The sequence below is a fragment of the Thermobia domestica genome, chromosome 1 (genome assembly GCF_964235325.1).
Source record: "Thermobia domestica chromosome 1, izTheDome1.hap1.1, whole genome shotgun sequence".
Classification (NCBI taxonomy): Eukaryota; Metazoa; Arthropoda; class Insecta; order Zygentoma; family Lepismatidae; genus Thermobia; species Thermobia domestica.
The window spans coordinates 386157348-386183509 of record NC_137454.1 but is presented as its reverse complement, the minus strand read 5'-3'; the positions used below and the strand labels follow the sequence as shown (position 1 = coordinate 386183509).

The 26162-nt window shown below is 38.8% G+C and overlaps 1 protein-coding gene across 2 annotated transcripts in view; it reads right to left on the bottom strand.

Moving 5' to 3' along the window:
- Positions 1–26162, bottom strand: part of LOC145668351 (venom allergen 3-like) — an 80310-nt gene that overhangs the window by 31944 nt on the left and 22204 nt on the right. The window contains exons 1-4 of one of the 2 annotated variants that reach the window (XM_081736117.1): positions 12323–12498; positions 4924–5037; positions 3923–4084; positions 485–569 (exon numbers count right to left, since the gene is read on the bottom strand). In XM_081736117.1, the coding sequence (XP_081592243.1) occupies positions 485–569; positions 3923–4084; positions 4924–5037; positions 12323–12325 (364 nt within the window). In that variant the 5' untranslated portion in view covers positions 12326–12498. Of the gene's footprint in view, positions 1–484; positions 570–3922; positions 4085–4923; positions 5038–12322; positions 12499–26162 lie in introns of those variants that run through there. The other variant, XM_081736126.1, reaches the window with a different exon arrangement.

Here is a 26162-nt window from a genome sequence, read left to right as displayed (position 1 = left end):
TTTGTTTAAGATTTCTATTGAAACGTTCCTTACGTTGTTTTACGAAGACACATGATCAAAATGGAAAACTCAAAATTGAAAAATTCGCAAAATATCATCTTTCTATGACTTACGGTTCCCGAGATATGGCTCCTTAAATCTCCCGAAATCGGATCTTTTTTGGCCAATATCTCGGGAACAGTAAGTGACGCGAAATATTCCATTACTTCTTTCAGATAGTTTTCATGCTTTATCGAATGGAGGGCTCAAAGTTGAAAAATTCGCAAATAGGAGAGATACACACAGGCATAAGGAATTTAGTAACGAACTTTTTAAGTTTGTTGGAAATGATCTAAAACAGGTTTGAAACGATTGAAATAAGAGACGATTTAATAAAATGATGATAATTTTGTACTCGGTTTTCTGATACTTTGATTGTTCAAATATTTCCATAGCCTATTTTTTAGTAATATTTTTTTTATTTTCCTTGTTATAATTTACTTACATACATCTCTGCAGATATCATTATGATTAAAATCACATTGGTCTACCCACATCTGAGCAATTCTTGCTAATTCTTTGTCCCAACGCTGAAAAACAAGACAATTAATTTTTACAGTGTTACTCTTTTGTAGATTTGAATTGGAATAGAAGGGATGAATTCTAGGATTCTAGGCAAAAATGTTTTCGTAAATATGTTCACCGCGAGTGCGCTACATTCGAAAAAGTAATACATACAAGATGATATATATGGCTAACAATTCCTGATGCAGAGTGAACATACAAATATTTTACAGGTCTGTCCAGATAATAATGGGAATGGCCGTCGTGCGGCGCTCCTGTAGCCAGCAGCGCGCTCCCCGGCAAGGGAATTTGTAGTTGGGGTCTAAGTTAAGTAATGCACTGGACATCAGTCGCGTGGGTCGCGTCCGAGCCAGTGTTGTCAGATGGCGGGAATGCGGGAAATTCTAGTTGAAAATGGGAAATTCTGTCAAATCATCTTCCTGTTCATGCCTTCTCTTTCTCACTTCTTGTCTTTATCTGTGGGGTGCATGGAATAATACATGGATTGGAAGCGTCTTTGAAGAAAACCAGAACAACAAAAGAAGTTTATAAACCGAACCAAATGGAACTGATTGTTAATCGGGCCAATATCCATTTTCTGCCATCTGAGAAGAAAGAAAGGAGGGAGGATTTATGGCCCTTTTCTTACTATATTTGTTATGCGCAGTTAATCATGGAATGTTAGGGAGAAAAGAGGGGAAGGAGGAAAGGATATAATGCTTGGAAGTAGCACACAACACACACACACACACACAAAATGTATATTTCTCTCTATACCAAATAAACTACAAATAGAAAACAGAAGGATGGTCCTATAATAGATTTCTCCTCCCGCAGGTAAAGATGATTGATTGTTCATAGTTGATTTTAATTTGAAATCATTAATATAATGATTAATTAAGTAATCATTAATGATGGATTATTTAACTAATGATTGATATTCTTTCTTGGCTGGAAATTTTGCAAGCGATCGGGAAATTTCAGGGCTTTGAGCGGGAAGTCTGAATCTGACAACACTGGCTCCGAGCTCTGACGTAGTAAGGATCAAGTTTGCACAGCAACGGCAAGTTTCATTATTTTCTGGACAGATCGTGTGGTATATCTTGTGTCTGGAACTCCTTCGAACAAACAAAAGTACACCAAAGGTATTAAATAACTATTTTGATGAAAGATGAGACATGATAACACAGTTTGATTATTTACATTACTCTATTGTTATTGATACTTCTAATAGACACGTGTAAAAACAAAGAGAAACCACTATTTCTGGTACTTCTTTGAAATGGGAAAGTTATTACAACCGAAATCAAAAGCTCAAGCAAGGACTTAAGTAGCTCATTTTTGCATTGTTTGAAATCTTGTATCAGGTTGTAAAGAAAGTTATTGCGGTTTTTCGTTACTTACATTTTCAGTGATGTATTTTCATTTCAAGTGTCGTTATAATATTGTGCCTATATATATGTTTAAAGCGCGTTTTTCGCTCTATCTATTTGTTGTATTGGTTTTGTTTTGAAATACTTTTTAAACTTTTTTCTGGACTTGAAAGATAGCATGGACAAGAGGCGAATTCGCACGATTTTCTTGTTCCAGTACAAGTTAGGCCGAAAAGCTGCCCAGACAGCTCGTGATATCAACGATGGGGTTTTCCCAGGAACCACTAACGAACGTAGGGCACAATGGTGGTTCAAGAAATTTCGCAGCGGTGACGAGAGCCTGGAACATGACAAGCACAGTGATCGGCCATCCGCTGTTGACAACGACCAACACGGCCCGCTCGGGAGAGTAATACTCCCGGAAGTACGTTTTTCCGCCACTACTCTAGCCAGCTGTTTTACGCGCTATCCTAGCCAGTTGTTTTAAGTTGGTCACAAAATTTATATTATGAAGTACAAGGGGAACAAAACGAGTCCTATATCATGGAGTACAAGGGCATAAGTACTACAACTACTTATCTGCACAAAAATAAATAAATAACTTTTTTAAGTATTATTTTCATATTATTTTAATTTAATAAGTGTTATAAAAATGTAAAAAAAAATCTTTAAAAAAACTTTCCTCGGGCCGGGTTTGAACTCGCGCCAAAAGAGACCTTTATCATTAGCATATAGCGCCAGCCCACTCGGCCACGAAGGCAGACAGCAGCAAGCGTTTGATTTCTGAATTTTAATGCAACGTGGCAAGAAGTGGATAACGCCAACCAATCAGAACTGTGTTTCTCGTTTCTAGTTCCGGGAGCATAACTCTCCCGAGCTAGTCCTCGACCAACTGAGAGCCTTAGTCGAAGTCAATCTACGCATAACTGTTCGAGAGCTTGCTAAAGACTTGGATGTAACCCCTATGACAATTTCCAACCACCTGCAAGAAATTGGGAAGTCAAAAACACGATAAATGGGTGACGCACTAATTGACTGAAAAGCATCGAAATCGTCGTTTTGAGGTGTCGTCTTTTCTTCTTCTACGGAACAAGAACGACACGTTTCTCAACAGGATTGTGACGTGTGATGAGAAGTGGATACTTTACAACAATCGGCGACGGCTACCGGCATTCACACATTTGTTTCTCGTTGGCAAAAGTGTATTGATTGTCATGGTTTTTATTTCGATTAATAAAAGTTTGTTTGAATTGAGATATGCTCGTTTGAAATTGAAGGTTGGAAACCGCAAGAACTTTCTCTACAACCTAATATCTCCGTAATGGGGCGTTTACACTTAGTCGATTTGCGTTCGATTCAGTTGAATTGACGTCATTTTCAACTTAATCGACCGTGTAAACAGGACTTCAACTTAATCGCTTGTTGATCGAAAGCGACTAATCGACTAGCAACTGAATTGAAAGACGTTCTATTTTCTGTGGTCGATTCTATTTTCTTCTGCTATAACACCGTAAATTGTACCAATTACTTTTTGCTTGGACATCTTTAAAATTGCCCGTCGATTTCGAATCGACCAGAAAAGAGCGAGTCGACAAGCAGCATTCAATTTCGGTTGAAACAATTGAACACATCCATCGATCTGATTCGGCCTAGTTGCTTCGATTTAGTCGCAAATGCAGCGAGTCGATTTAGCCGTGCGACTAAATCGACCAAGTGTAAACGCCCCATGACGAAGAAACATTCTTGTGACATTTTTGGTATGTTTTCTATGGTGTCTTTAAACTACAACCTTTGGTCACAAAGGAAATGTCCATTAAGTTGAAATTAATTCATCGCATTTGATCAGCGCATGTTTCACTCGAAGTTTTGTTTGCGCAGTCGAATGAGCTAAAGTAGTGTCAGATCAACTGAATTATCCACAAATCTACACATACTCACACACAAGTCTCAAGATATTGTATTCATCTTAATCGATTACGATGCTCGGATGCTATTCATATACTTACCATTAGCAACATGTTTGCAGCCGTTGGTTGCGGACCAGGATTCCCACATCCTTGCATGCCAATCGCAATTTGTTGTCGGATGTCATTATGCGCTGATACAATTAAGTCAATGTCCTCTGTATTTAAGCCACGCTTTAAAATGTTACATTTTGTAGTAGGAGCCTGAAAGATAAAGAATACGCAACTCATTCTGATATTTTGGTGTAGTTTCCGTAAAGGAATAATAATAATAATAATAATAATAATAATAATAATAATAATAATAATAATAATAATAATAATAATAATAATAATAATAATAATAATAATAATAATAATAATAATAATAAGTAGCAGTAGTAGTAGTAGTAATAATTCTAGTCATTGGACAACTGATGTTTGGGATTGACTGTCATGAAAAATAATCAAACAAGCCGAGGTTTACCGAACTCAAAAGCTCCTGGCGTGCAAAGCTGTATTACACAGATTCTCTTGCCGAGTTAACATTGTTCTGAACCGAACTCGGCCTCCAAATATAGCGACCATTATTTTTTTTTAGAGGTACTTGTCCACCAAATTTGGTTCAGATTCGGCCAGTAGTTACCGAGAAATAAAATACCATATACAAGTAGAGCCGAGTCTGTCTTTGTTCGAGCTCGTCCACCAAATGTAGCGAGCTTTATTCCTTGCATGATAGGTTACTTGCTCATCAAATTTTGTTATTAAAGCTATAATTTTGTTGTCTCACAGAATAGAATACATAGTTCATAAAGAACAATATTAATACTTTATTAATAAAATACCTAGGTATAGAAATATATAAAAGTAACAATGAAGTACTGTACTGTCAACTAGTTACGTCAACTTTTATCATTGTGTAATGACGGAAAATGAGATTAATTAAGATTGCAAGATTTGAGGACAACGTTGAACCAGAACACTTATAAACCATTGTGAGTTGAAGAAAAGCATATAAGAACACATGATGCTTAATTATATTTATATGTAACTTCCAACTCTACCTGAAACAAGCATAAAGTGTGCTCCTCACAAATGGAACAATAAATATCTGCATTTGTAATTAAACCTTTCAGAAATACTTGAATCACGTACAGCCAACGATTATACTTCATCACCTGGAAAGAAAAAGAAAACAAAAGAAATACATTACTTTGCGAGAATTTATACACATAAATTATGTATCCAAAAAAGTTTCAAAATGTATCGAAAGTGTGCAAAAAACGAAAAAAAAATATTCGAAGTGTGGACATTAGGTAGCCAAGAATAGTTCTGTCACAAAGGCGCCCATGTTGTGGTTTCCAAGGGGGGTCAAGTATAAGCGACGTTTCAAATATAGTTTCAAATTTTGCTGTAACTAATGTAAAAATGCTATTGGGTTTTCGATATTCCCAAGTACAATTTCCTCTAGGGGGGCGAGCGCCCCACCTTGCCCCCCCCCATGATGGGCGCCCTTGTTATGTCACCATGTAGTGCACTGGACATGCTTCTGTATCTTTTCTTTAGATGTGATAAAGGAGCTGTGCCGCTAGAGAGGGATTTGTCGCGCGTTGGGATTTTTGAAGTGGAGGAAATATTTTATCCAAACGTCTAAACTGAATGATTTTCGGATTGTTTATGATATTCTATGGCACAGTCATCGTTGGTCGGCACCATATGAATACGTTTCCAAAGTGCTAATATTTGCAACTACCACTGAATTAACAGAAAGTTTTGCTTTATGTTGGGTGAACTGCTTTGGATATCGTGCTTTGCGAACTGCTACTATCTGGTTACACTATCAATCAACTGTGGTCACAGCACTCATAGCAACTGGAATCTATCTGTGAAAAATTAGAAACCGTGAAGCCCAGGGCTTTTAAATCAACAGAAATGTTATTCTTCTTGAGGACAATACAAGCCTCCTGTTACTAATGTTACCCATATCACCATTTCCCGACTCTGTTGGGAAACATTAATGCATTCCGCATATTCACCATCAGAATAGCGCATCTTCCATTCTTCAGACAATCATTTGCGTGCATGACGGTTCCGCGCCCTCAACAAAACTTTCGACGACTTTTTAGTTCACCTTCCAGAATTGAACTATCGCTCGCTTATAGATTGTTGGAAAGACGAATCTGTTCTGAAAGTAAGGAAACTGAATATAGAAAACCCTTTATCTTTCAATACACCAAGTGTTCTTCAAAACAAGAACCTTGGACATGGACATACCGAGCCTAGTGATTTTCCCATTCTTTGTAGGCACCTCAGAAGTCTTTTTCTGAAACCTTGTTGAGCACTTTCGTCGCGGCTCTTTGGACGTCTTCCCCGGTATCGTATCGATATCCTTTCGACATGTCTTTCATCTTTGGAAACAGGAAAAAGTTACATGAAGAGAGTTCGGGTCTGTATGGTGGATCGGTATTATGCCTTTTCTGGTCAAAAACTTCCTGGCAGTGAATTGTATTCAGTTATAAATTCATGAACCTGCATTTGAAGAATCGCTAGTACTTCTGTGATCATACGACAATTAAACGCCGATCAGTGTTCAATAAAGGACACACACAATTAACATCAACGTCCGTAACAGTGGTCGACGAGCGCTCACAGTGTCTGTCATCAAGGACGTCTTCTCGGTCCTTTATAAAGGATTTGTGTCATTTGAACACTTGCAATCTACATAATGCATCATGCGTCCGTAACAGTGGTCGACGAGCGCTCACAGTGTCTGTCATCAAGGACGTCTTCTCGGTCCTTTATAAAGGATTTGTGTCATTTGAACACTTGCAATCTACATAATGCATCATTGCCGTGTAAAGTGTTGATCATGTCGAACGTCATGGTAGAGGATTTCCTCAGTTTATTGCAAAACTTCACTACGTACTGCTGCTCCAACTTTCACTCCATTTTTCCATTGTTGCAGCGTGCATTCTCAAGCCTGTTCACTCACTTCGACTATTCGAAGCCACCTGAGATCTGTCGTATTGTGAAGGTGAAAGTTCTCCCACCTTCCAATTTAATGCACCATCGGTTTCTCCATTATGCGCACGTTCATATGACGTCACGATTTGTCTCCCCATTTTCAGGACAGATTTTGTATCAATATAGAAAATGTTGTGTTACCTATTCACAGTTCATGTGGAAGTACGAAGTTGAAATTATATTTGTTGAAGCTTTCGATACGTCTGGTTCATTAGAGACAAATGAAGCTCTTTGTGATGACAGTGAATCAAGAAAGCTAGTAAACGAACTATATGCAATGAGAATATACAGTACAAGGATTGCTCAAATGAAAAGGTAGAAACATCGTACAAACTAAACTGGTTGAAAAAGGAATATGTTGCTTTGGGATAACGTAGTGCGACGTCTAGGGAAGAGAATATAGTGTCCGGAATGGTTGTGTGCATGCTTGGACGCCTTTCACACGACGCAGAAGAGAATCAGACAGTTATGTGTTCCGTCCATTTGACGCAGCAGTGTATATGAGTCAAGCCTGGCATTCACATTGAAAACTACGACAATTGAGGAGCACTGAGGTGTTACCAGATTTCTGACAGCGGAAAGGGTTAAAGCGACCAATATTAATTACCGGATGGTGGCCACATACGGTGGAGACTGTGTGTCAGACAAGTCAGTGAGAACGTGGAGTACCCGTTTTCGTGAAGGCCGGAGAGTTTGAGTGATGATCCGAGACCAGGCCAGGCAAACACAGTAATCACTGTTGAATTCATCGACAAGATGAACGACCTGGTCAGAAGTGATCAGCGTGTCACAATAGAATGTTGGCAGTGATGTAGACAATTGTGCACGGCAGGTTGGGTTATCGGTAGGTGAGCGCGTAGTGCGTTTCGAAGATGCTCAGCGAACCGCAAAAGGAATTGCGTATGGGGCTAGTACTCCAACACCTGTTCCGGTATCATGAAGACCCCGCATTCCTGGAGCATATCGTCGCTGGTAACGGGAGGTGGTGCCATAACTTCGAGCCAAAGACAAAGCAAGACAGCATGCGTCATTCACTACCTCCCCTTAAAAATTTCAAAGCGAGGCAAGGTGATGTTCATCGTCTTCTTCGACGTCCGAGGTCCGATACTCATCGAATTCCTCGAGCACGGCAAAACCATTAACGGTCACGTATACTGTGAGACACTCCGTAGCATCAAGAGAAACGGCCTGTCCTGCTCACGGAGGGAGTGATTCTGTTACACGATAACGCTCGTCCACACGTCTTCCAGGTTACACAAACTATAATGGACAAGTTCAAACAGGAACAACTTGAGCATCCGCCCTACAGCCCGTAATGTCGCCTTGCGACTTCCATCTATTTGGTCCGTTAAAAAAATCTCAAAAAGAGTAGCGCTTCATCTCGGACGTCGAACTGAAGAACACAGTGGAGGACTGGCTGCTGTCACAGCCACAAGAATTCTGGAAGCTGGGAATCCTTCGGCTCTTGAAACAGTGCGATAGTTGCGCTCAGGCTTCTGGTGATTACTTTATTACGGATTTTTTGGTGCTCATTAATTGTGTTAATCAAGAGAAGAAAGACAGTCTATGCAGTGTGAACTTCAAAATTAATGAACAGGCCTCGTATGAAAATTTTCCAAGAACTCTTTCTCTTCCCAAGCATATACATATACAGATGGTGATCAGAAAAATGGAAACACCTGAACGAAATTGCAACTTATCAGATTAATATGGTGTCGGGCCACCTTTCGCCTTCAGAACAGCCTTGATGCGACGTGGGATGGAGACATAGAGGTTGTGAATGGTAGCAAGTGGAATTTTACACCATTCCTCGTGTAGAGCATCGGCCAGTTCTGTGATGGAGGTGGAAATCGTCGCCGGAGTCGTGTTTCTAAGACGGACCACAGATGTTCAATTATGTTGAGATCTGGGGATTGGGCGGGCAGGGGAGGTGTTGAACTTCATCCCGATGTTCCTCAAACCACGCTGCAACAACGCCAGCTGTGTGAATGGGTGCATTATCATCCTGGAAGATGGCGTCATTGTCCGGGAACAACATCCGGACCATAGAATGCAAGTGGTCTCCTAAAATTGCGACATAATCGTTGGCAGTGATTCGTCCGCTAAGTGTGACCACAGAACCCAATGAAAACCATGATATGGCGGCCCACAGCATCGCCGAGCCGCCGCCATGTTTCACAGTTGGGCGGAGACACTGCAGGTCATAAGCTGCTTTGGGCGTTCTCCACACATAAACACGGCCCGTGGTTGGGAATAGGGTGAAGAATGACTCATCCGACCATATCACACGTTTCCAGTCCTCAACGGTCCAAGTTGCATGGTCGCGGCACCATTTGCGGCGTGCGAAACCGTTATGGTTCCTGATGAGCGGTTTGGCCCGTGCAACAGGACCCTGTAAGTTCATGTCATGTAATTAGTGGCGGATTGTGATTGTCGAAACAGGGTGGGGGAGGTGCTGATTCAGTTCCTCCGTCACTTGCTCCGCAGTGGCACGACGGTTCTGCGTGACAATGCGCTTTAATACCTGGCGTGACCTGTCACTCATGATTTTCTTCCGTCCACTGTTTCGCTTCCCCGATGTGGTTTTCCCGTGTGTTGTGTAGGCCGTCATCACCTTCGACACGTCCCACGCGACACACCTAACACAGTAGCCACTGCCGTCACGCTCACTCCACATAACCGCGCACCAACAATTTGTCCTCTTTGAAAATCTAAGAGGTCTCCCATTTTACACTACCTCCGTCTGCTGCAGCCACTGGACACTGCTGTTCCACTGCGCCTGACGTAGTATGGAGACCGACCTAACACACCACCACCAGCGGTCCGGTGCTGCGGGCGCCACGACACCACTGCCATACATCTGACGTGTTGCCAACTACAGGTGTTTTCATTTTTCTGATCACCATCTGTATGTTTGAATGTGTGTGTGCAACTAACTTCGTTCAAATCGCCCAGCAGTTCTTTACGGCAAAAAAGAAAGAAGAATCACTTCACGGAACATTCCAGTAAGAAGTCAGCTCATCGCTAAGTTTAGCCATTGCATCAGTCGGTTGCGTCTCAAGTCAAAATCGGGATTTTCACTTTGGAGAAGTAACACAAGAGGTTGGCGAAAAAGGCAAGTCAATCTATTGAAGAGACTCGGTTAAGCAGGGGCCACCTCGCACCCGTCGTGCGTCCTGCACGTAGAGTAGGATTTTACACGGGCTCGCACCCAGCCCGTCGACCTGACTGACCTGACCGACAAGTTTCCAGAGCTTTGTGCCCGTTGTTGTTCCTAAGAAGTTGAAATAAAGGGAACCAAGTGTCGGTATTGTGTAATTACAGAACAAGCCTTGCATTTAAATCAATTTTGTATTTTATGAGTTGTTGTAGCCGAAAAGAAAAGGGCTAGCAAGCTAGTTTTAAACGTAATTCGATGCAGTCATGGACCTTGGTAGGAGCACTTCCAAACAATAATCCTGTTGTGAGCAGCATAACTGTTGGATGCTTTCTTTCGTATGACACATTAACTACTGGATTGGATTTGAGAACCAGATTTCTGTGGAGAGGATAGCCCAGAAGAAGAAACTGCGGCTGACTTAATCCCCATCCTCCTTGTGCAGTGCATAGTGAAACGCGAGTGTTATATAAATTATCCCCTACTCTCATTCGTTGCCGCTAGCGCAAACTGTAAGTAGAATTGAGAAAGAATCATTCTTATAAATGGAAAAGGCCATCTGATCAAAGTAAATGATTTTAAGAAAATAAAAATTAAAAATAAAGTAATTATTTTTGAGCGCTCAGGTTGTTAAATATATAATTTGCTTGTAGTTTACTTATTGTATATTGTTTGTTTAATCATAATACATAGTACTCGCAATTTAAATCTAACATTTAATTCTTAGCCGTAATCGCTCGTAGCTTTACAGTGTGTTTAACAGTTCATAGATTATTTAATTTGTTTTATTCATTAATCTTTACGGCAAACACTCTTCTCTTCCCCGATATCTTTCCAGCGGTCGGTGGAGACGGAGACTGCTTGTATGGTTTATGATGACTTTTGTGGGCACTGGAAGCGACGAAACCAAAGTTTGGAGCAAGTGAAATAAAAAAAAAAAAAAAAAAAAAAAAAAGAGAGAGAGAGAGAGAATATGTCGTTTTATTTACGATAAACCCACAAAGGTCGGTCATAACTTTTGAATGAAAACTTTGATTATACCCACGCTATCGTTTCGTACCTTTTTATTTGAACATTCCTCGTAAATTGTATTCAGACAATCCGAGTAACATTGTTTAGAATGTATAATCAACACAGTCTTTACCATTTTGACTTAATACACACATTGAAAATATTCTAGTCAAGGATTTACTCTTTAAAAAATGCATTTGAAGTCTTTTAAGCACCCTGATCGGGAAGAAAATGGTGTCTGCTAAGTATGCCTCGCTGCAGATTCTTGCTGGTGCTCTCAGACACTTGCTAATATAGAGGCTAGCGCGCGTTTGTTGGGAGAGCGTTCTCGAACGCATTACGATAGTTTGGATTCCACCTTAAACAGTAGTTCCGCGTTTCATACAGCCTGACTGCTGAAAGGGAACGATAAATTTCAAAAAAACAAACGAACATCAAATCCTAAATATTTATGCCAAGTACTACATATCATCAGTGTTGCCACAGTCCTAGCTCTGAAGTGGGCTGAAAAATAGTACCAAATTGAAACAAAAAGGGCTGAATTTTATAGCAGGATAATACACGGCTCTATAACATGAAACTGAAAGAGGTAATGTTCTAGAACAACCCCCTCCCCCGCTTCTTCCAAGAGTACAAATCAAGGTGTCGATATAGATCTATAAAATGCAGAAATGTTCGGGTATATTTATATTTGTCAATATGGCGTCACTAGTAAACAACTTAACCCGCTAAGCCAGCAATCATGTCAATGAATTTTTCGTGCTATTATTTTTTAGTGTAGAATCTTTGCAATGACAAATTATAGACTTGATTCAACGTTTTTTTTAAAAGGATTTGAAGATAATATTTCCACCACACTGTTTCCTTCTCGTCTCCATGCGCGGTGCGGATGCGCCCATCTAGCGTCATTTGTATCCCAGTATAGTTCGAATTACGAATTTACCACACAGAGTTCCTAGTGTTAGCGGCGCAATGCCACAGAATGTAAGTTCAACAGCATTTTTTAAGAGTCCAACACACAGTATAAGTAACGTGAGATGTAGGAAAATCTTACTGACACTTTAGGAAATCTGACAAGTATTTTTTAAATGGTGCTGAATTGGGTAGAATTGTACCAACTTTTTCACAAAAGGGGCTGAAAATGCCAGCGTGGTACCAACGGGCCGATGAATGATAAAAAGGGCTGAATTTGGTACAATTGTACCAAGTGTGGCAACACTGCATATCATCCTACCGTATGTATAGTACCAGTGTGTTACATATAATCCTACCATGCACTTGATGCAGAAACACTACCACGTTTGGAAAATCTTATCCGTTGAATCTGTTTTAATTATTCTGAGCACGCAGTCTTCTTTCCTCAAATATACAAACAGAATCCTAATATTAAGACCACGATTATCTGATACAAATTATTGAAAAACAGTAAAATATGTGAACATTCTTTTTATACTTCTTCTTCTTCTTAAACTCTTTTGATGGATAGAGGGTTATGAGTTACAGATTTCAATCCAAGTTTCACATAAATCCTGTATATTGTTAAAAAATGAATTCATAAAACAATCATCTTACACAACGGAATATAAATTACCTGGGAATAATCTAAAAGAAATTAGTGATGGTAACTGTTTGTCTAGTGTTTCTAAAACTGCTAATACATTGCCCTGTCCTCATTGCCGAAAGCACTATCTAAGTACAAGAAGCTTAGCTATACATATTGGTAAGAAACATCGGGTTACAGGCGACGATGATGTTTCCTCTGATATTACCTTTAATTGCTGCCTTCAGGGTAAAACTGTAAATGTTACCAACGCTAACAGTAGCAACACACAAGTTCTGCCGATCTCTAACCTGGGTAATATGTTAATATTACTAAGGTCCTCTACACATATTTTAAGACGTGTTCCAAGAGGTGCTCGATCAACGGTGGTTGATGCTCTCGCAGAGTTGTTAAATCAAATAAGAATTTCAGATTATACAAAAGACTGAATCAACGTATGTCTATTTCCATTTGTTGCTTTAAGTGCTCCCAAACAATCAGATAAAGTTAAGAATCTGACTTCTTGGGTGAAACAACGAGTTCGCCTCTGGTGCAATATTGGTCATGATGCCATAACCTGGCCTTCAACGAATATGAAGAAATCTCGATCAAACCAGTAATTTTCATATTTGAAGACTGTAGAAAATAAACTTGCCGATGGTAACATCCGTGGAGCAGTACATATTTTAATTTCTGATGATATGGTTGCGGCTCCGGACACCTCTGTGTTGGAGACCCTGTTGGAGAAACATCCAGCCCACACTAGCAGTTTCGTTGCGCTGAATCTTCCTGATGATCAACACATTTTTCAAGGAGTTTCACCTGTTGAAGTTCAAAACGCAATTAACTCATTTCTGTTAGGCAACGCGAGAGGTCTTGATGGGCTTAGTCCTTCTATTATTAAAGATTTTCTTTCTTGTCAAATATTGGAGTCCAAGGAAAAACTCGTAAAATCCTTTTGTAATATATTACTACTAATCATGAGTGGAAAAGTATCTATGAAAGTTCGCCCGTTGTTTTTCGGTGCGAAACTTATAGCGCTGAGAAAACGAAACTTACAGCGCTGAGAGAAAAGGATGGTGATATTCGCTTCATAACAGTTGGGAATGTTTGGTTCAGAATATGGGCAAAATTTGTATATTTAGCCAGTTAAGAACTTTTTATCCTCCCAACAGATATTACTAATATTGCCGAAGCAGCCGTTCACGCAATTCGAGTTTATTTCTCTTCAACTTACAGTGCTAATAAGGTGGTTGTAAAAGTTAGATTTTCGCAAAGTTTTTCACGAGCTTCGCTGTGATACTATGCTTGACGCAATGCTGAATCATTTTCCTTCTATTTATCCGTATGTTCATCAATCCTATGCTCAACCCAGTGATTTTTTTTTTTTTTTTTTTTTTTTTTTTTTTTTTTTTACGGAAACACTATTTCTTCGCAGAGAGGTGTACAACAAGGTGATCTCCTGGACCCAGCACTTTTCGCTATAACTATTCATTCTTTAGTTAAATCGCTGGACACCGAATTAAACATTTGGTATTTAAACGATGGAACAATTGGTAGCGAACCAGAGATGGTTCTTTCATCCTTAATACAAATAAATGAGAAGGCATCTGCTCTCGGCTTACGTCTTAACTTTTCTAAATGCGAGGTTGGTTATCTTGGATCAGATAAAACAACATTCGACGTAATCTTTAGAAGATTCGATGAGGCTGCACCAGGCATACATCCTCTAATCATTCCGAATGCTTGCGTTCTAGGAACTGCTCTCACCTCGGAAGCACTCACTAACATGCTGTTGAATAAAATGTCTAATTTACAATAATTGTTCTTGTCTCGACTTTCCTCAATTTCAGCCCATTCAGCGTTTTTCTTTTTACGGGCATCTTTATCAATCCCTCGCTTAATTAATTTTTTATGACGCTTTACACAGGTCCGTATCCAGGGCGTCTAGGGGGCCGGGCCCATCCTAAATTTTTCGGGTCCCCCTAAAATTTTCACGGTAGGCTTGCAAATTAACTATAACATGGTGATGAACTATAATATTTTTGGATCAGGTCCCCCTAACTTCAGCCGACCCCCCCCCCCCTACATTTTTGGGCTGGCTACCGGCCTGGCTTTCCATCTTGGCACGAGGCTTCTTTGCTGAGAAAATATGATAGCCTCCTCCTGAAAACTGGCCTTGAATCAATTCTGAACTATTCCTTAAATGACGACAGTTGGATGTAAGCATGTTTACCTGTTGGCATGGATGGTCTTGGTATTCGACGGGCTGCGGATATGGCGATTCCTACATTTTTAGCGTCTTACCACGGATCTCTTCGTTTAGTCAAGGCTCTCCTTCCACAAGGTTATTATTTTGACCCAGATGGTTCAGTTCAAGAAGGTTCTGATAAGTGGGCAAGCTTAGCAGACACAAACCTCGCAAAAATTTGCAAAAGGAGTTATCAGTCATCTTGGTATACACCAACTGCATCTCACTTACATAGTTATCTGTTACAATCTGTTGTTGTTCCGTAAGATAAAGCTAGATTTCTTGCTGCCTCATCTCCAGAAGCGGGTACATGGTTGATACTTTTCCCACCTCTAGGCTTTCACTTGTCAAATGAAAGCTTTCGAATTGCTGTTCTTAAGTTTAAGTTTAGCTGTTTGTGAGCCTTATCAATGACCAACTTGTGGAGATCACGTTAACCAATGTAGCCTGCATGGCCTTTCATGCATGAAGAAAGCTGGTAGATACGCCCGACATTCCTCCGTTAATGATATAATACTGCGAACCCCTAACACTGCTGGAATCAATTCAATACGGGAACCTTCTGGTTGCTGTCGTTCGGATGGGAAGCTACCCTTTGGCGTGACATTGGTTCCATGGATGAGAGGTAAATGTTTATTATGGGACTTCACATGCGCTGATACATACGCTCATTCAAGCCTTAATCTATCCGTAATGAACGCTGGAGCTGTTGCTAATCGCAGAGAAGCTGAAAAGCAAAGAAAACACAACATTGTTTTGCAATATTGTTGTCATATTTCCAGATTGATAATATGCGTACAAATTGTTTTGAGCTTTTGTGTTTTGTAATTATGCGTCCGGAAAAATATCATAAAGAGTATTGTGCAAGAAGCACTAACGATTGCAGAAACCTGGAGCCAATATGTGCTAGCAGCTAATGAAATCGAGAATTCTACCTTACGGAGTTAGGTGAGGAGCGCAGCATAGGAGAATGCGCGTGAGTGCAAGAGAACGTCCTTAGGGAGGAGGCAGCAACGGAGAATATGCACACAAAGGAGAATAACGGAAAGCATTGTATTGCATAAAATTAGCGCATTTCTTATAGTCTCACAAGAGTATATCTACAATTATAAATGCAAAATACACTTTCTATACATTGTACAAAAACACTTCACACGTGAAAATTAATGTTAAACAGTCGTCTTTCAAATACATTCACTCAGTCAAGGGTGCCGATTTTTCTATAACTTTGGAAGGGGCCCATTCATATATATAACAATTAAAAATACATATAAAATTATATATTCATAAAAACACATGGGGGCCCGGGCCCCCTTGGCCCTCCCAGGATCGGCGCCCTTGCCCCCAGTTTAAGCTAGGGTGACCAGATTCTGACTAGCGAAAAGTAGGACACAAATATAATAATAATATACACAAATATAATAGTTTACTGCGTCGGCCCCCTACACAATCGTTTAGGGTTCGTCCACATATTGCGTACTGCGGCAAAGGGGTGGGGGTTATGCCTTGCGTTACGAAGTGTGACAAGGGGAGGAGGGGTTTCATGTTTGTTACGTAAGGCATGATTTTTTGCTGCAATTTTATTTATATTCTCAGGTTTATATAAAATATTTTAAACAAATAATTTTATTCACTTCTTTTCTTTTTAATAAATAAATCAATAAATATTTCTACTGTTTTGGAAAATTGCGAATATATAGGCAGTGGTGCCCACCCCCCCTTATGTCCATGACGCACCCCCCCAATTGTCTATCCGTAGGTGTTCTTCCATGAAAAAAATCTTCTTTTCGATTAATTTTACCCCCCCCCATCAAACATATTTATATGGATTTTTAACCCCCCCACAATATTTCAATGACGCACTTTGCGTCATAGCCCCCCCTTGTGGGCACCCCTGATATAGGGCTAGGCTATATAAATTGAATCTCAACGAAAGCACCAGAAGTACAAAAAGTGCAGCCAAGTTCGCCAGCCTCAAAAACTGTTGAAGATGAGAATCGATGAGCCAAGTTCCTTGGCCATTGCATCTGAAAAGAAAATTGAACTTGGCGCGAGGTGTCTAACATATTCGAATACACCAAGATATCTGTTCCTAGTGACATTTCAACCCTAAGGGTGGTGGTGGCTCCCAAATCCACCACGCTCACAAGCACCATCACTAACGCTCGTCAACATCATTTTCCTTGACAAATCGTAGAGAATTATAAGTTTTCCTTGTCTGAGTTTTGCATCACCAATCTTACTGCAGTATACTGTAGGCTATATTACGTGTCTTAGCGCATTAGTGAAGTGGATATTCCTAAGGTTGATGGTGGCCTCAAACCCACCACGCCCACCACCACTATTCCTAAGGATCCTCAACATCATTTTCCATGACACCTCGCCCCAAGTTCCAGTGTTTGTATCAGATGCAGTGCCCAAGGAACTTGGCTCATCCATCCTCATCTCAACACTTTTTGCGACTGACGAACTTGGCTGCACTTTTTGCATTTCTGGTGTTTTTGTTCAGATTTCACTTCTTTTTGTACTTCACCGTATCAAAATTGTATATTGGGATTCTCAATTTTGGCATATTGTTGGATTTATATTTAGAATTGTATATTTGTAAAGGAGTCATAAGGTGTAACATGCAACATTAGTTCCCAAGGGTTCTCCCACCTGGAATCGAACTCAGGACCTGTACAACAAAGGCGCACATGCTAGCCACTAGACCAGCAGGGAGGATTCCTTCTATTAAATTTCTGTCAGAAAGTTATGTCCAAACGAGATTCTAATTCATTTATCCGAGCTACAAAATCACGAACGCTAACATCACATTTTTCATTATCTAAATACGAAGAGTATCAACAGGGCCCCAAAACCCTTGATTCTGAATCCTCGATGCTACATCACTAGACATGGCTAGTGTTTCAACATGCTTAGTGTTTTTCTACTATTGCACATTGCGAAATTACAGAATTCATTACGTGCTGTTCATGTTGTGCAGTTTCATACTGACACGGGTTTTCCTTCCAATGATATACAACTTTTAAATAGCTTGTAAACGTAATTATATTTTCCACCAATATATCTTATATAAAAGTCGAACAATTGGATTTCTTATTTTTGGAAAACTTCATTAATTCTAAATATCCCCACCTCTACATTCTTTTACTTATCAATTTAATTTCAATATCTATTTAATACCAATGACTGCAATACAGTGGCGGCGTTTGGACGTTAAAAGTGAGGGGGCAAGACATGAGCTGAATATTTGTATATCAATTTTAGTTCCCCTGGTTGTTTCTAACACTTTGTTTTACGAAATGGTGTATAACTAATAGGATACTATCTTTTCCGGTTAAAATACCATATCGCACTTCATATTTTATTAAGGAAATTCACAAGAACAACGGAAGTAAGCTCTAGCCTTTGTACTAGATGTAGATGTACTCTTAAACAACTAAGGTGTAAAAAGAGATTTGATTCATTGCACATGAACATCTTAAAAATTTGTCTAGAAAACTGTGTGATCAGACTAATAACAAATTTGCAAAACAAATAAATAGAAAGAATAATATTAATCATAGCAACGAATAATGAGGTTTGGTTTATAGAAGTTAAGTTGAAATTGGGGATTGATGAACAACTTATTTTTTAATTCCACACATGCTATTAAATGTATATTATTTCTCTTAGAAAATAAAAGACAGTAAATACGAGCATATGCTACGACATTTAAAGAAATACTTGCTTTTGCGGTTTCCCGCAACATGTTCGTTGCCGTTATGTGGTTTTCACTCTCTTGGAACACATCAAAACACAATACTTAGATTCACTCCACACTCTAGTTATACAAAATAATCCTAAAACCTAGAATTATGTTGAATTCGCTAAATTTAATTGTATATTTTATTTATTTATTTAATTAATTATTTATTTATATACACTCGTACACCCCTAAAAACACCACTTCACTCGTATATTACACTGCAAAACAATGGAAAAGAGAAATTGTTTCTTATTACTCTCTTTTTAATCAATATTCCTTAATGTCATAAAGGTAACCAAGAACGTTCTGTCACTTTTTCACCATCACCTTCAAAAAGCGATATGTCACCTAAGACGTACCTGGAAGATTAAAAATAATCCCCATCAGCATCGACGACCTTCTGCCAGCGTTCTGGAAAGCCATGGATTCCATCGCGATACAATTTGGTGGGCCGTGAAGCGAAGAAGGTATCAAGTGCATTTTGAGCCTCTACTAGGGATTTGAACTGGCGTCCTCTAAGCTGATTGTCCAAGGAATGGAATAGGTGATAATCGGACGGTGGAATGTCCGGAGAGTATGATGAAAACAATAGTTACCAATGTGTAGAATGGTATCTCGGCACATCTGGGGGTCAGCGTTGTCCTGTAACAGGACAACTTTGCGATTCAGAAGTGCTGGCTCCAGAGTTTTGAGTTTTTCTTGAACACGGGTCAACTGCTGGCAGTACACAGTTACAATGATGCTCTGACCAACTGGTAGCAATTCCCGATGCACGATATCGCGAGAAGTCCACCAAACACACAGGAGGATCTTCTTCAGGTAGAGTGCTGATTTCGGCTGTTTTGGAACCGACCCACTTTTCATCCCATGTCAACACTCTGTCCAGAAATGGCTCCTTCCTCAGACAAGACAGCAAAGAAACACAGGTATCTGCTCGCGTTGCCTTCTGGCTCAGACTCAAATCATGTGGGACCCATCGACCAAACTTGTAGTGCTTTCCAAGTTGATAGAGGAGCAACCAAACGGTTTCTTCACTCACACTGAGTTGTAGTCCCAGTTCGTCACATGTCTGGCCACTGTTCTTCTCAATTACTGCCTGAAGATCTTCATTTTGTTCTTGTGTTGATCTTCTGGCACGTGGTGTGTCTTCGAGTGTTTCATCACCGTCCTTAAATTTGTTAAACCATCGCTGCACTGTCCATGTAGTCACAACACCCTCGCCAAAGGCCTGGCATATCTTCCGCCCCGCTGCAGCGACATTTGACCCCAGTTTGAACACATACAGCATACACTCCGTTATGACGCTCTGTGAAGGTCCCATGTTCACTCTGTCCTTACGCAAGTTCACGGTTTAACTGAACTGCCACAACCAGGTAGTATGTTGAATATATCCACACTAGCAATTGACCTTCGCCTTATCTGCATTCGCATTCAACTCACGGTGTAACAACCAATTGAACACAGACCTCTACAAAAAGCGACCCGACTTTCTTCGCTACCTTTATAGAAAGAAGAAAATATATTTTAGGAACTGTCAATTTTTGTGCAATTAATGAATTACTTGCGAAATACTTTTTTTTTGCGAAATGTTCTCTCAGTTTTCTGTAGCTTTCCTTTAGCAATTCCTGTAGTTTTTTTAATTCCACGGGAAGACAACTAATACGTACTTATGCAACGGCAAATATTATATGGCATTATTTTTCTCTACGAACCAGTAATCCAGACAAAAACTTTACATTTCCAAATGAAACTATATACACAAATTTGTTACTTCAATAAAGTGGGGGGGCAATTGCCCCCCTTTGCCCCCCCTAATCGCCGCCCATGCTGCAATAAATAAAGGAAAAATATTCACCGATTTCTGATTTTGTTGTCTGGGTTTCAAAACACGAAATTTACGGCAGTATGTGTGCGCCTTAGTTTATTCTTTTAGGTTAACTGATTCACCGAACTCGCCTCATTAAATTGCTTAACTACTTATTACAAGGTTTCACTTGTTTTATTCGCACACTGAGAAAAAAGTATACGGCATATGTAAAAACGTAAATTACATGTGTAAATCCTGTAGTTTTTGAACTTAACGTATACTAAACGTATAACTGAAAAAAAGTATATTTTATAGTATTTTCCGCATGTGTTCCGAATAAACGTACTTTCCGAACAAACGAAAGAACTGTATACAGGTGGTCAGGATCTCACATACAGATGGACGTATGTAACCTATAGCTGACGTACGCAACATACGTATACGTAAATTACGGAAGAATATTGCTTGCCAGACATCCTGTAACAACATGGTGTAACATCTAAGCGGGAAAGATGACACTACGTATATAGCATATGGATAACATATGCTAAGTACTGATTTATATAGTAAACATAAGGATCCCATACATTTGAACAATATACCGCTATCCGGATAACGGATTTTTCTCAATAAACTTAGTTCGTTCTTCTATTAACCTACAACTACAGGGACACGAACACAGAAACATAGATGATAACAGTTAAAATTCCAAAGCCTTTCCCATCGGGAATTGAGCTCGGCTCCCCGGTAACGAAAGGCGCACGTGCTAGCAACTAGTCCAGCGGGGAAGGCACCCACCCGACCACTCGGATGATTGACAACGTTATCACTACGCACATGATGTGTTAAGTAACGTTATCGTTCCCAATTTCTGATTGTAAGGACAGTTTATTGCCAATAAAAATTTCCCATAGCAAATTCCTCAAATTTTATAACCAAGCCGTTATAAGGTAAGTTTATGGAGAGTTTAACATCTTTATCTCATTAACAAGTACCTAATGGCTACGGATAGTTCTTCGTCCATAAAAAGTTCCGATAGCACATTCCTTACTTTCGGGTTTTTCCATACTCAGGTCATTATAAGATACCTTTATGCAGAATTTCACGTCTTATCTCATTTTGAAGAACCTAATCAATGTGATGAGTGAGTGAGTGAAACGGTTTCTGTTTAGGTAAGGACAGTTTTTCGCCCATAAAAAATTCCCATAACACATTTCTCACATTTCAGACTTTTTCCATACCCAAATCATTATAAGGTAACTTTAAGCAAAGTTTTACGTCTTTATCTAATTGGGAAGTACCTTATCAATTTGATGAGTGGGTCAGTTATTCAGTGAGCCTGAAAACTGAATATTTTAGGGGTCCAATACTCGAATATGGTTGAAGCTAGGAATGTGAGATTTAGTATATGGGCACATCCGTTGGATATCTCCTTAAATTCTAAATCTCATATTTCTACCCTTAATAGAATCATTTTTACAGAGCCTCGAAATCGGCGATTTTACCCAGAACTCTTGTTCTTGTATAACACGCTTACGGCAGTGGAGGCCAGTTTTCATTTCCGTCGAGTTTTCTTCGCGGAACTTGGCTGCCATTCACTGATGTGCATGTTGATCATCCTGAATGACGTTTTCCTCATTCACACCAAACATATGAGGGGATGGTACCTCACATAATGACCCGTCAGCTTCCTTTCTTCCTTCCCAATCGCCCGGACAGTGTGATCGTCGAGGGACATCATCTCTAATACGTGACATGTTAACATGGCCATAGATGCCGAAAGCCCAGAAATATAATTCCCAATCCATGTGTAGTGCTATACTTTTGATGTCTATTTACCTTAGTTTTATAAGTAATGTTTGACACATTTCAGAATAAACTTTCTGCATATGTATTTACGTTATAAGTAGTAGGTGTGTGAGTGTTAGGTACTGCACACACGTTCCAGTTTACCCATGAGGCTTACCTGTATAGATCACCTTAGGAGAAATCAATGCATAATAGATACAATCTGCTGCTACTTAACAGAATATTTCTCATATACTGTGCATAAATAAATAATTTATTCCACTAGAATAAAATCTATCAGACTGGCAACGAACGACAGAGTCATAAAAATTAGTTTTAAACAATTTTCTCCAAAAGTGTACAAGAAAATTTGCACTCAAGCAAATAATTTTGTTCAGATCGATATAAACTATATATGTGTTATCTTTGGACAGTGTTACAGTTTTAAAATAAAGTATAAAAGAGTAAATTGAAATAGTGTGACATTTGTGTTGAGAACTAAGAAGCTCATTACTCGCCATAGATTCTACTCACCGCAACGACTTACCCCAACCCTTGACAAACTAAAGAAGCTACAAACTCCGTTCATTCTGGCATGATAAAACCCTGAGTTCATAAAATGTCATTCCATCTCAATTTCATCACAAATGTAGTTAGTTCGTTTTGGCATGGGACCACCCAGTTAATGTTAATTTTGAGCTATATCTCATTAAGTATACAGTCTACTAACGCCTATTAGTGCCATAATGAAAAATCTTTATTAGTGTGTTCTTCAGAATCAATTTAATCTTAATAAGTCGCAAGGTTATCGTACAATATAATTGCTTGGGAGTACAAAATAAATATTTTTTTGTGGATTTTTTTAAAACTACACATCAGGATTTACATCCCATTTATATCATTTTGATCAGCTTAATGAGATATATAATGAGTACTTCTCATCTTTGGACACGGGTTTTCCGTCTAACATTAATAATATTGTAAAATTAGCAATATTGAATATAATATTATGTACAAAGGAAACAATACATAATTGTGATTTAAAGTGATTATTGACATTTTTATTGTTTCTTAGTAACAATACCCGCGTAGGACATGTTCATATAGTTACCTAATATAACAAATAGACTATCAAACAGTTTTCACTTGAGTGCGCGCTGAAACTATATAAATTATCTACATCGATTTAAAACCATCATTCCTTAAGTAGCCTTCATAGAATGTGCTGTTCATCTTTTGTAGTCCAGGCTTCGACGACAGACGAAGACCGTGGAATAAGTTCTTATGTAATCGCAGACATTCGTCATCAGCCTGGTTAGATGGATTGTGGCGAATCTCTTTAGGCTATGCTGTCCAAGTGACTGAAATTTTAGTAGGAGGGTCATTGCTTTGAAGGTTACCGGCGCCGCATTAATCATGGCTTCACCGGATATGACAACACCGAACAAGACTCCTGAACATGGACAACCAAGATTGAGACGACGACGCAACACCGACACGCAAGTTGTTTAATAATGCAGCTACTCTTGGGAAAGAGTGAGTGCTCCATATTATATGTATTGACTAGATCCTGCTTATCTGATATGACTTAACCTAACTGTGACGTAACCTGGCCGTGACTTACCACAACTCATAGAACATGGAAAAAGTGCTATGGATTATTAAGGATGGTCTACTTAAAGTTGAAGAAACTGGCCATGCAGCAAAAATTACGCTCTCGGCTTTTGATCTAGGTATTGGTGTCTCAGGTTCACCAGCATTGGAGGAAGATATGCTGTTTGCTTATCTGAAAAGAGCTTGAAGGCTACATGGAAGTACATAGTTCACATGAGAATATCTAAAATTTAATCTTTAGCTACCTTCAGTTATTCTCTCTGATTCCAGTGAAGATCTTATCACATGGTCTCTTTCCGAGCAGTGATGCAGGAAGGAAGTTCAACATTTCTTGTTCTACAACGAAGTTTTATGCAAGAGAACCAACTATTCGACAGCCAAACAAGCACATTCAAATATTGATCTGCGTTTTCACGAATCTGTTGGATGGAGACTGAGATCCACAACTGTAACTCTGACTCCAAGTTTAATTCAATTTTGTTACTATCTTGTAGCTCATTCCATAATAAGAAAAGCATAAATCTAATCAAGATTAATGGAATCTCGCTCTGCTGATTGAGTTGGTGGATGGTCTTTCGTTGATTCTATTGTTGGATTGTACCTCACTCAAATTTACTAGGACTCACTGACGTTAAAAGGATGCATTCAGAAAATTGAAATTTTTCGATGGCTTCACAAATTATTTGTGTAATCATTATTCCATTAATAAAAGACAATTTAATGAATTTGGTGATTTAAGTTATTTTAAAACAATGTAGTATTAGATAATTACACTGTTCAAGTACCTAACTAACATATTTTAATAGGTTTAAATCACCTTGATAAATACATACAAATAAGAATAAATAATTACCCTGCTACTACCGGTACTACTAACAATAATCATAATAAAAATGACAATCTTGAAACGATTAGTTGCATAGTTCTATATACACATAAAAAAAGGTACACCAAACTCTGATAAACCATTACTCAATGAGCAAAACACTGCTGGTTGAAAGATCAATGATGCAATAAGTAGTTGATATGGTGTCTATTCTATTCTATTCATCTCCCTCGCAGGAGATTTTATAATTAAAAAGTCGCAGCACTAAGGCCAAGTTGACTGCTTCACTAGAATTGTTATAAATCGTTTTGTTATTATTATAATTGTATAAGATGGCCCGTTCCAAAATGGACGAATTAGCCTGTTTCAAATAATTCTGTTTCCACACTAGTTTGTTAATTAAAGAGGAAGGCAGAAGCGTAGAACATACAAAAAATTATGTAAAACACTATCAAAATTGTAATACACTAAAATATGTCCAAAATGGAAATTGTTGTTAAAATTAAATTGAAATAGTTGAAGAGCATGACACTCCATTGTATAGAACATTCTACGCCATCTTGCCAACCCCCCTGATATGGTGTCATAGATCAACAAAACACTTTCATACTTCAGCGTTTAATTCTTGTCCAGGAAGAACAGCTGCTGAAGAGGCAACTTGCTAAAGCAGTGAAAAACTGTTGTTGTATAGTGGAATTGGTTATAAAGGCATGGATTCTTTTCTTTCTTTAACCCAGAAGTAGGGCTTAGGTTTTATTTAGGCAGCTTAAAACTGTATTCCCTATTACACTTTATTGGTTTACTTGGTATGAGTTGATCATTCTGTCGTAATAGTCCAAAATCTAAGTGAAAATTCCTTGTCAGTGCGGTTCCGTATAATCCTTGAAACCAAATTATTAGAAGGTCTTCTATGAAATTGTTGATCTCTATTGATATACATAAAATTATTTTTTTAAAATATTATCAGGCTTGGATATAAAAATTATTATTATTATTCCTTTTTCCATTTGATTATACGAACTGGTCTGAAAAAATAAGTTTTAATTATAATCTTCTAATTATGAGTTTTCGCTGAATTGCTTTATCAGATTTGTCCATTTTTCTTATTATTTTTTTAATATTTGAATTTCATTTAGTTTTAGAAATTCTATAATGTTGTAAATGATTTTCCAAATATTCGTTGCCAGAAGATTTTGTAAACAGTATGGTCCATATCCAAGATTTCTAAAAATTGTATCCATTATAAATTTCCTTTCTTTTTTCTTATTATCACAAGCAAAAATTATATGGTCAATAGATCCAATATCTTTTTTGCACCAACATACATTAGTTTCAATCAGAGGTGTCATTTAGGGGGGGCAGGAGGGGGCAATTGCCCCCCACCCAAGAGTTTGAGAATTACATATAGTTTCATAGATTGCCTACTAATATACTAGTACAAAATGTGAAAGTCTTATGTCGGTGGTGCTCTTGCCCCCCCCCCCAAGCGAAGTCTGAAATGACGCCCCTGGTTTTAATTTTATTTATTTGGTAT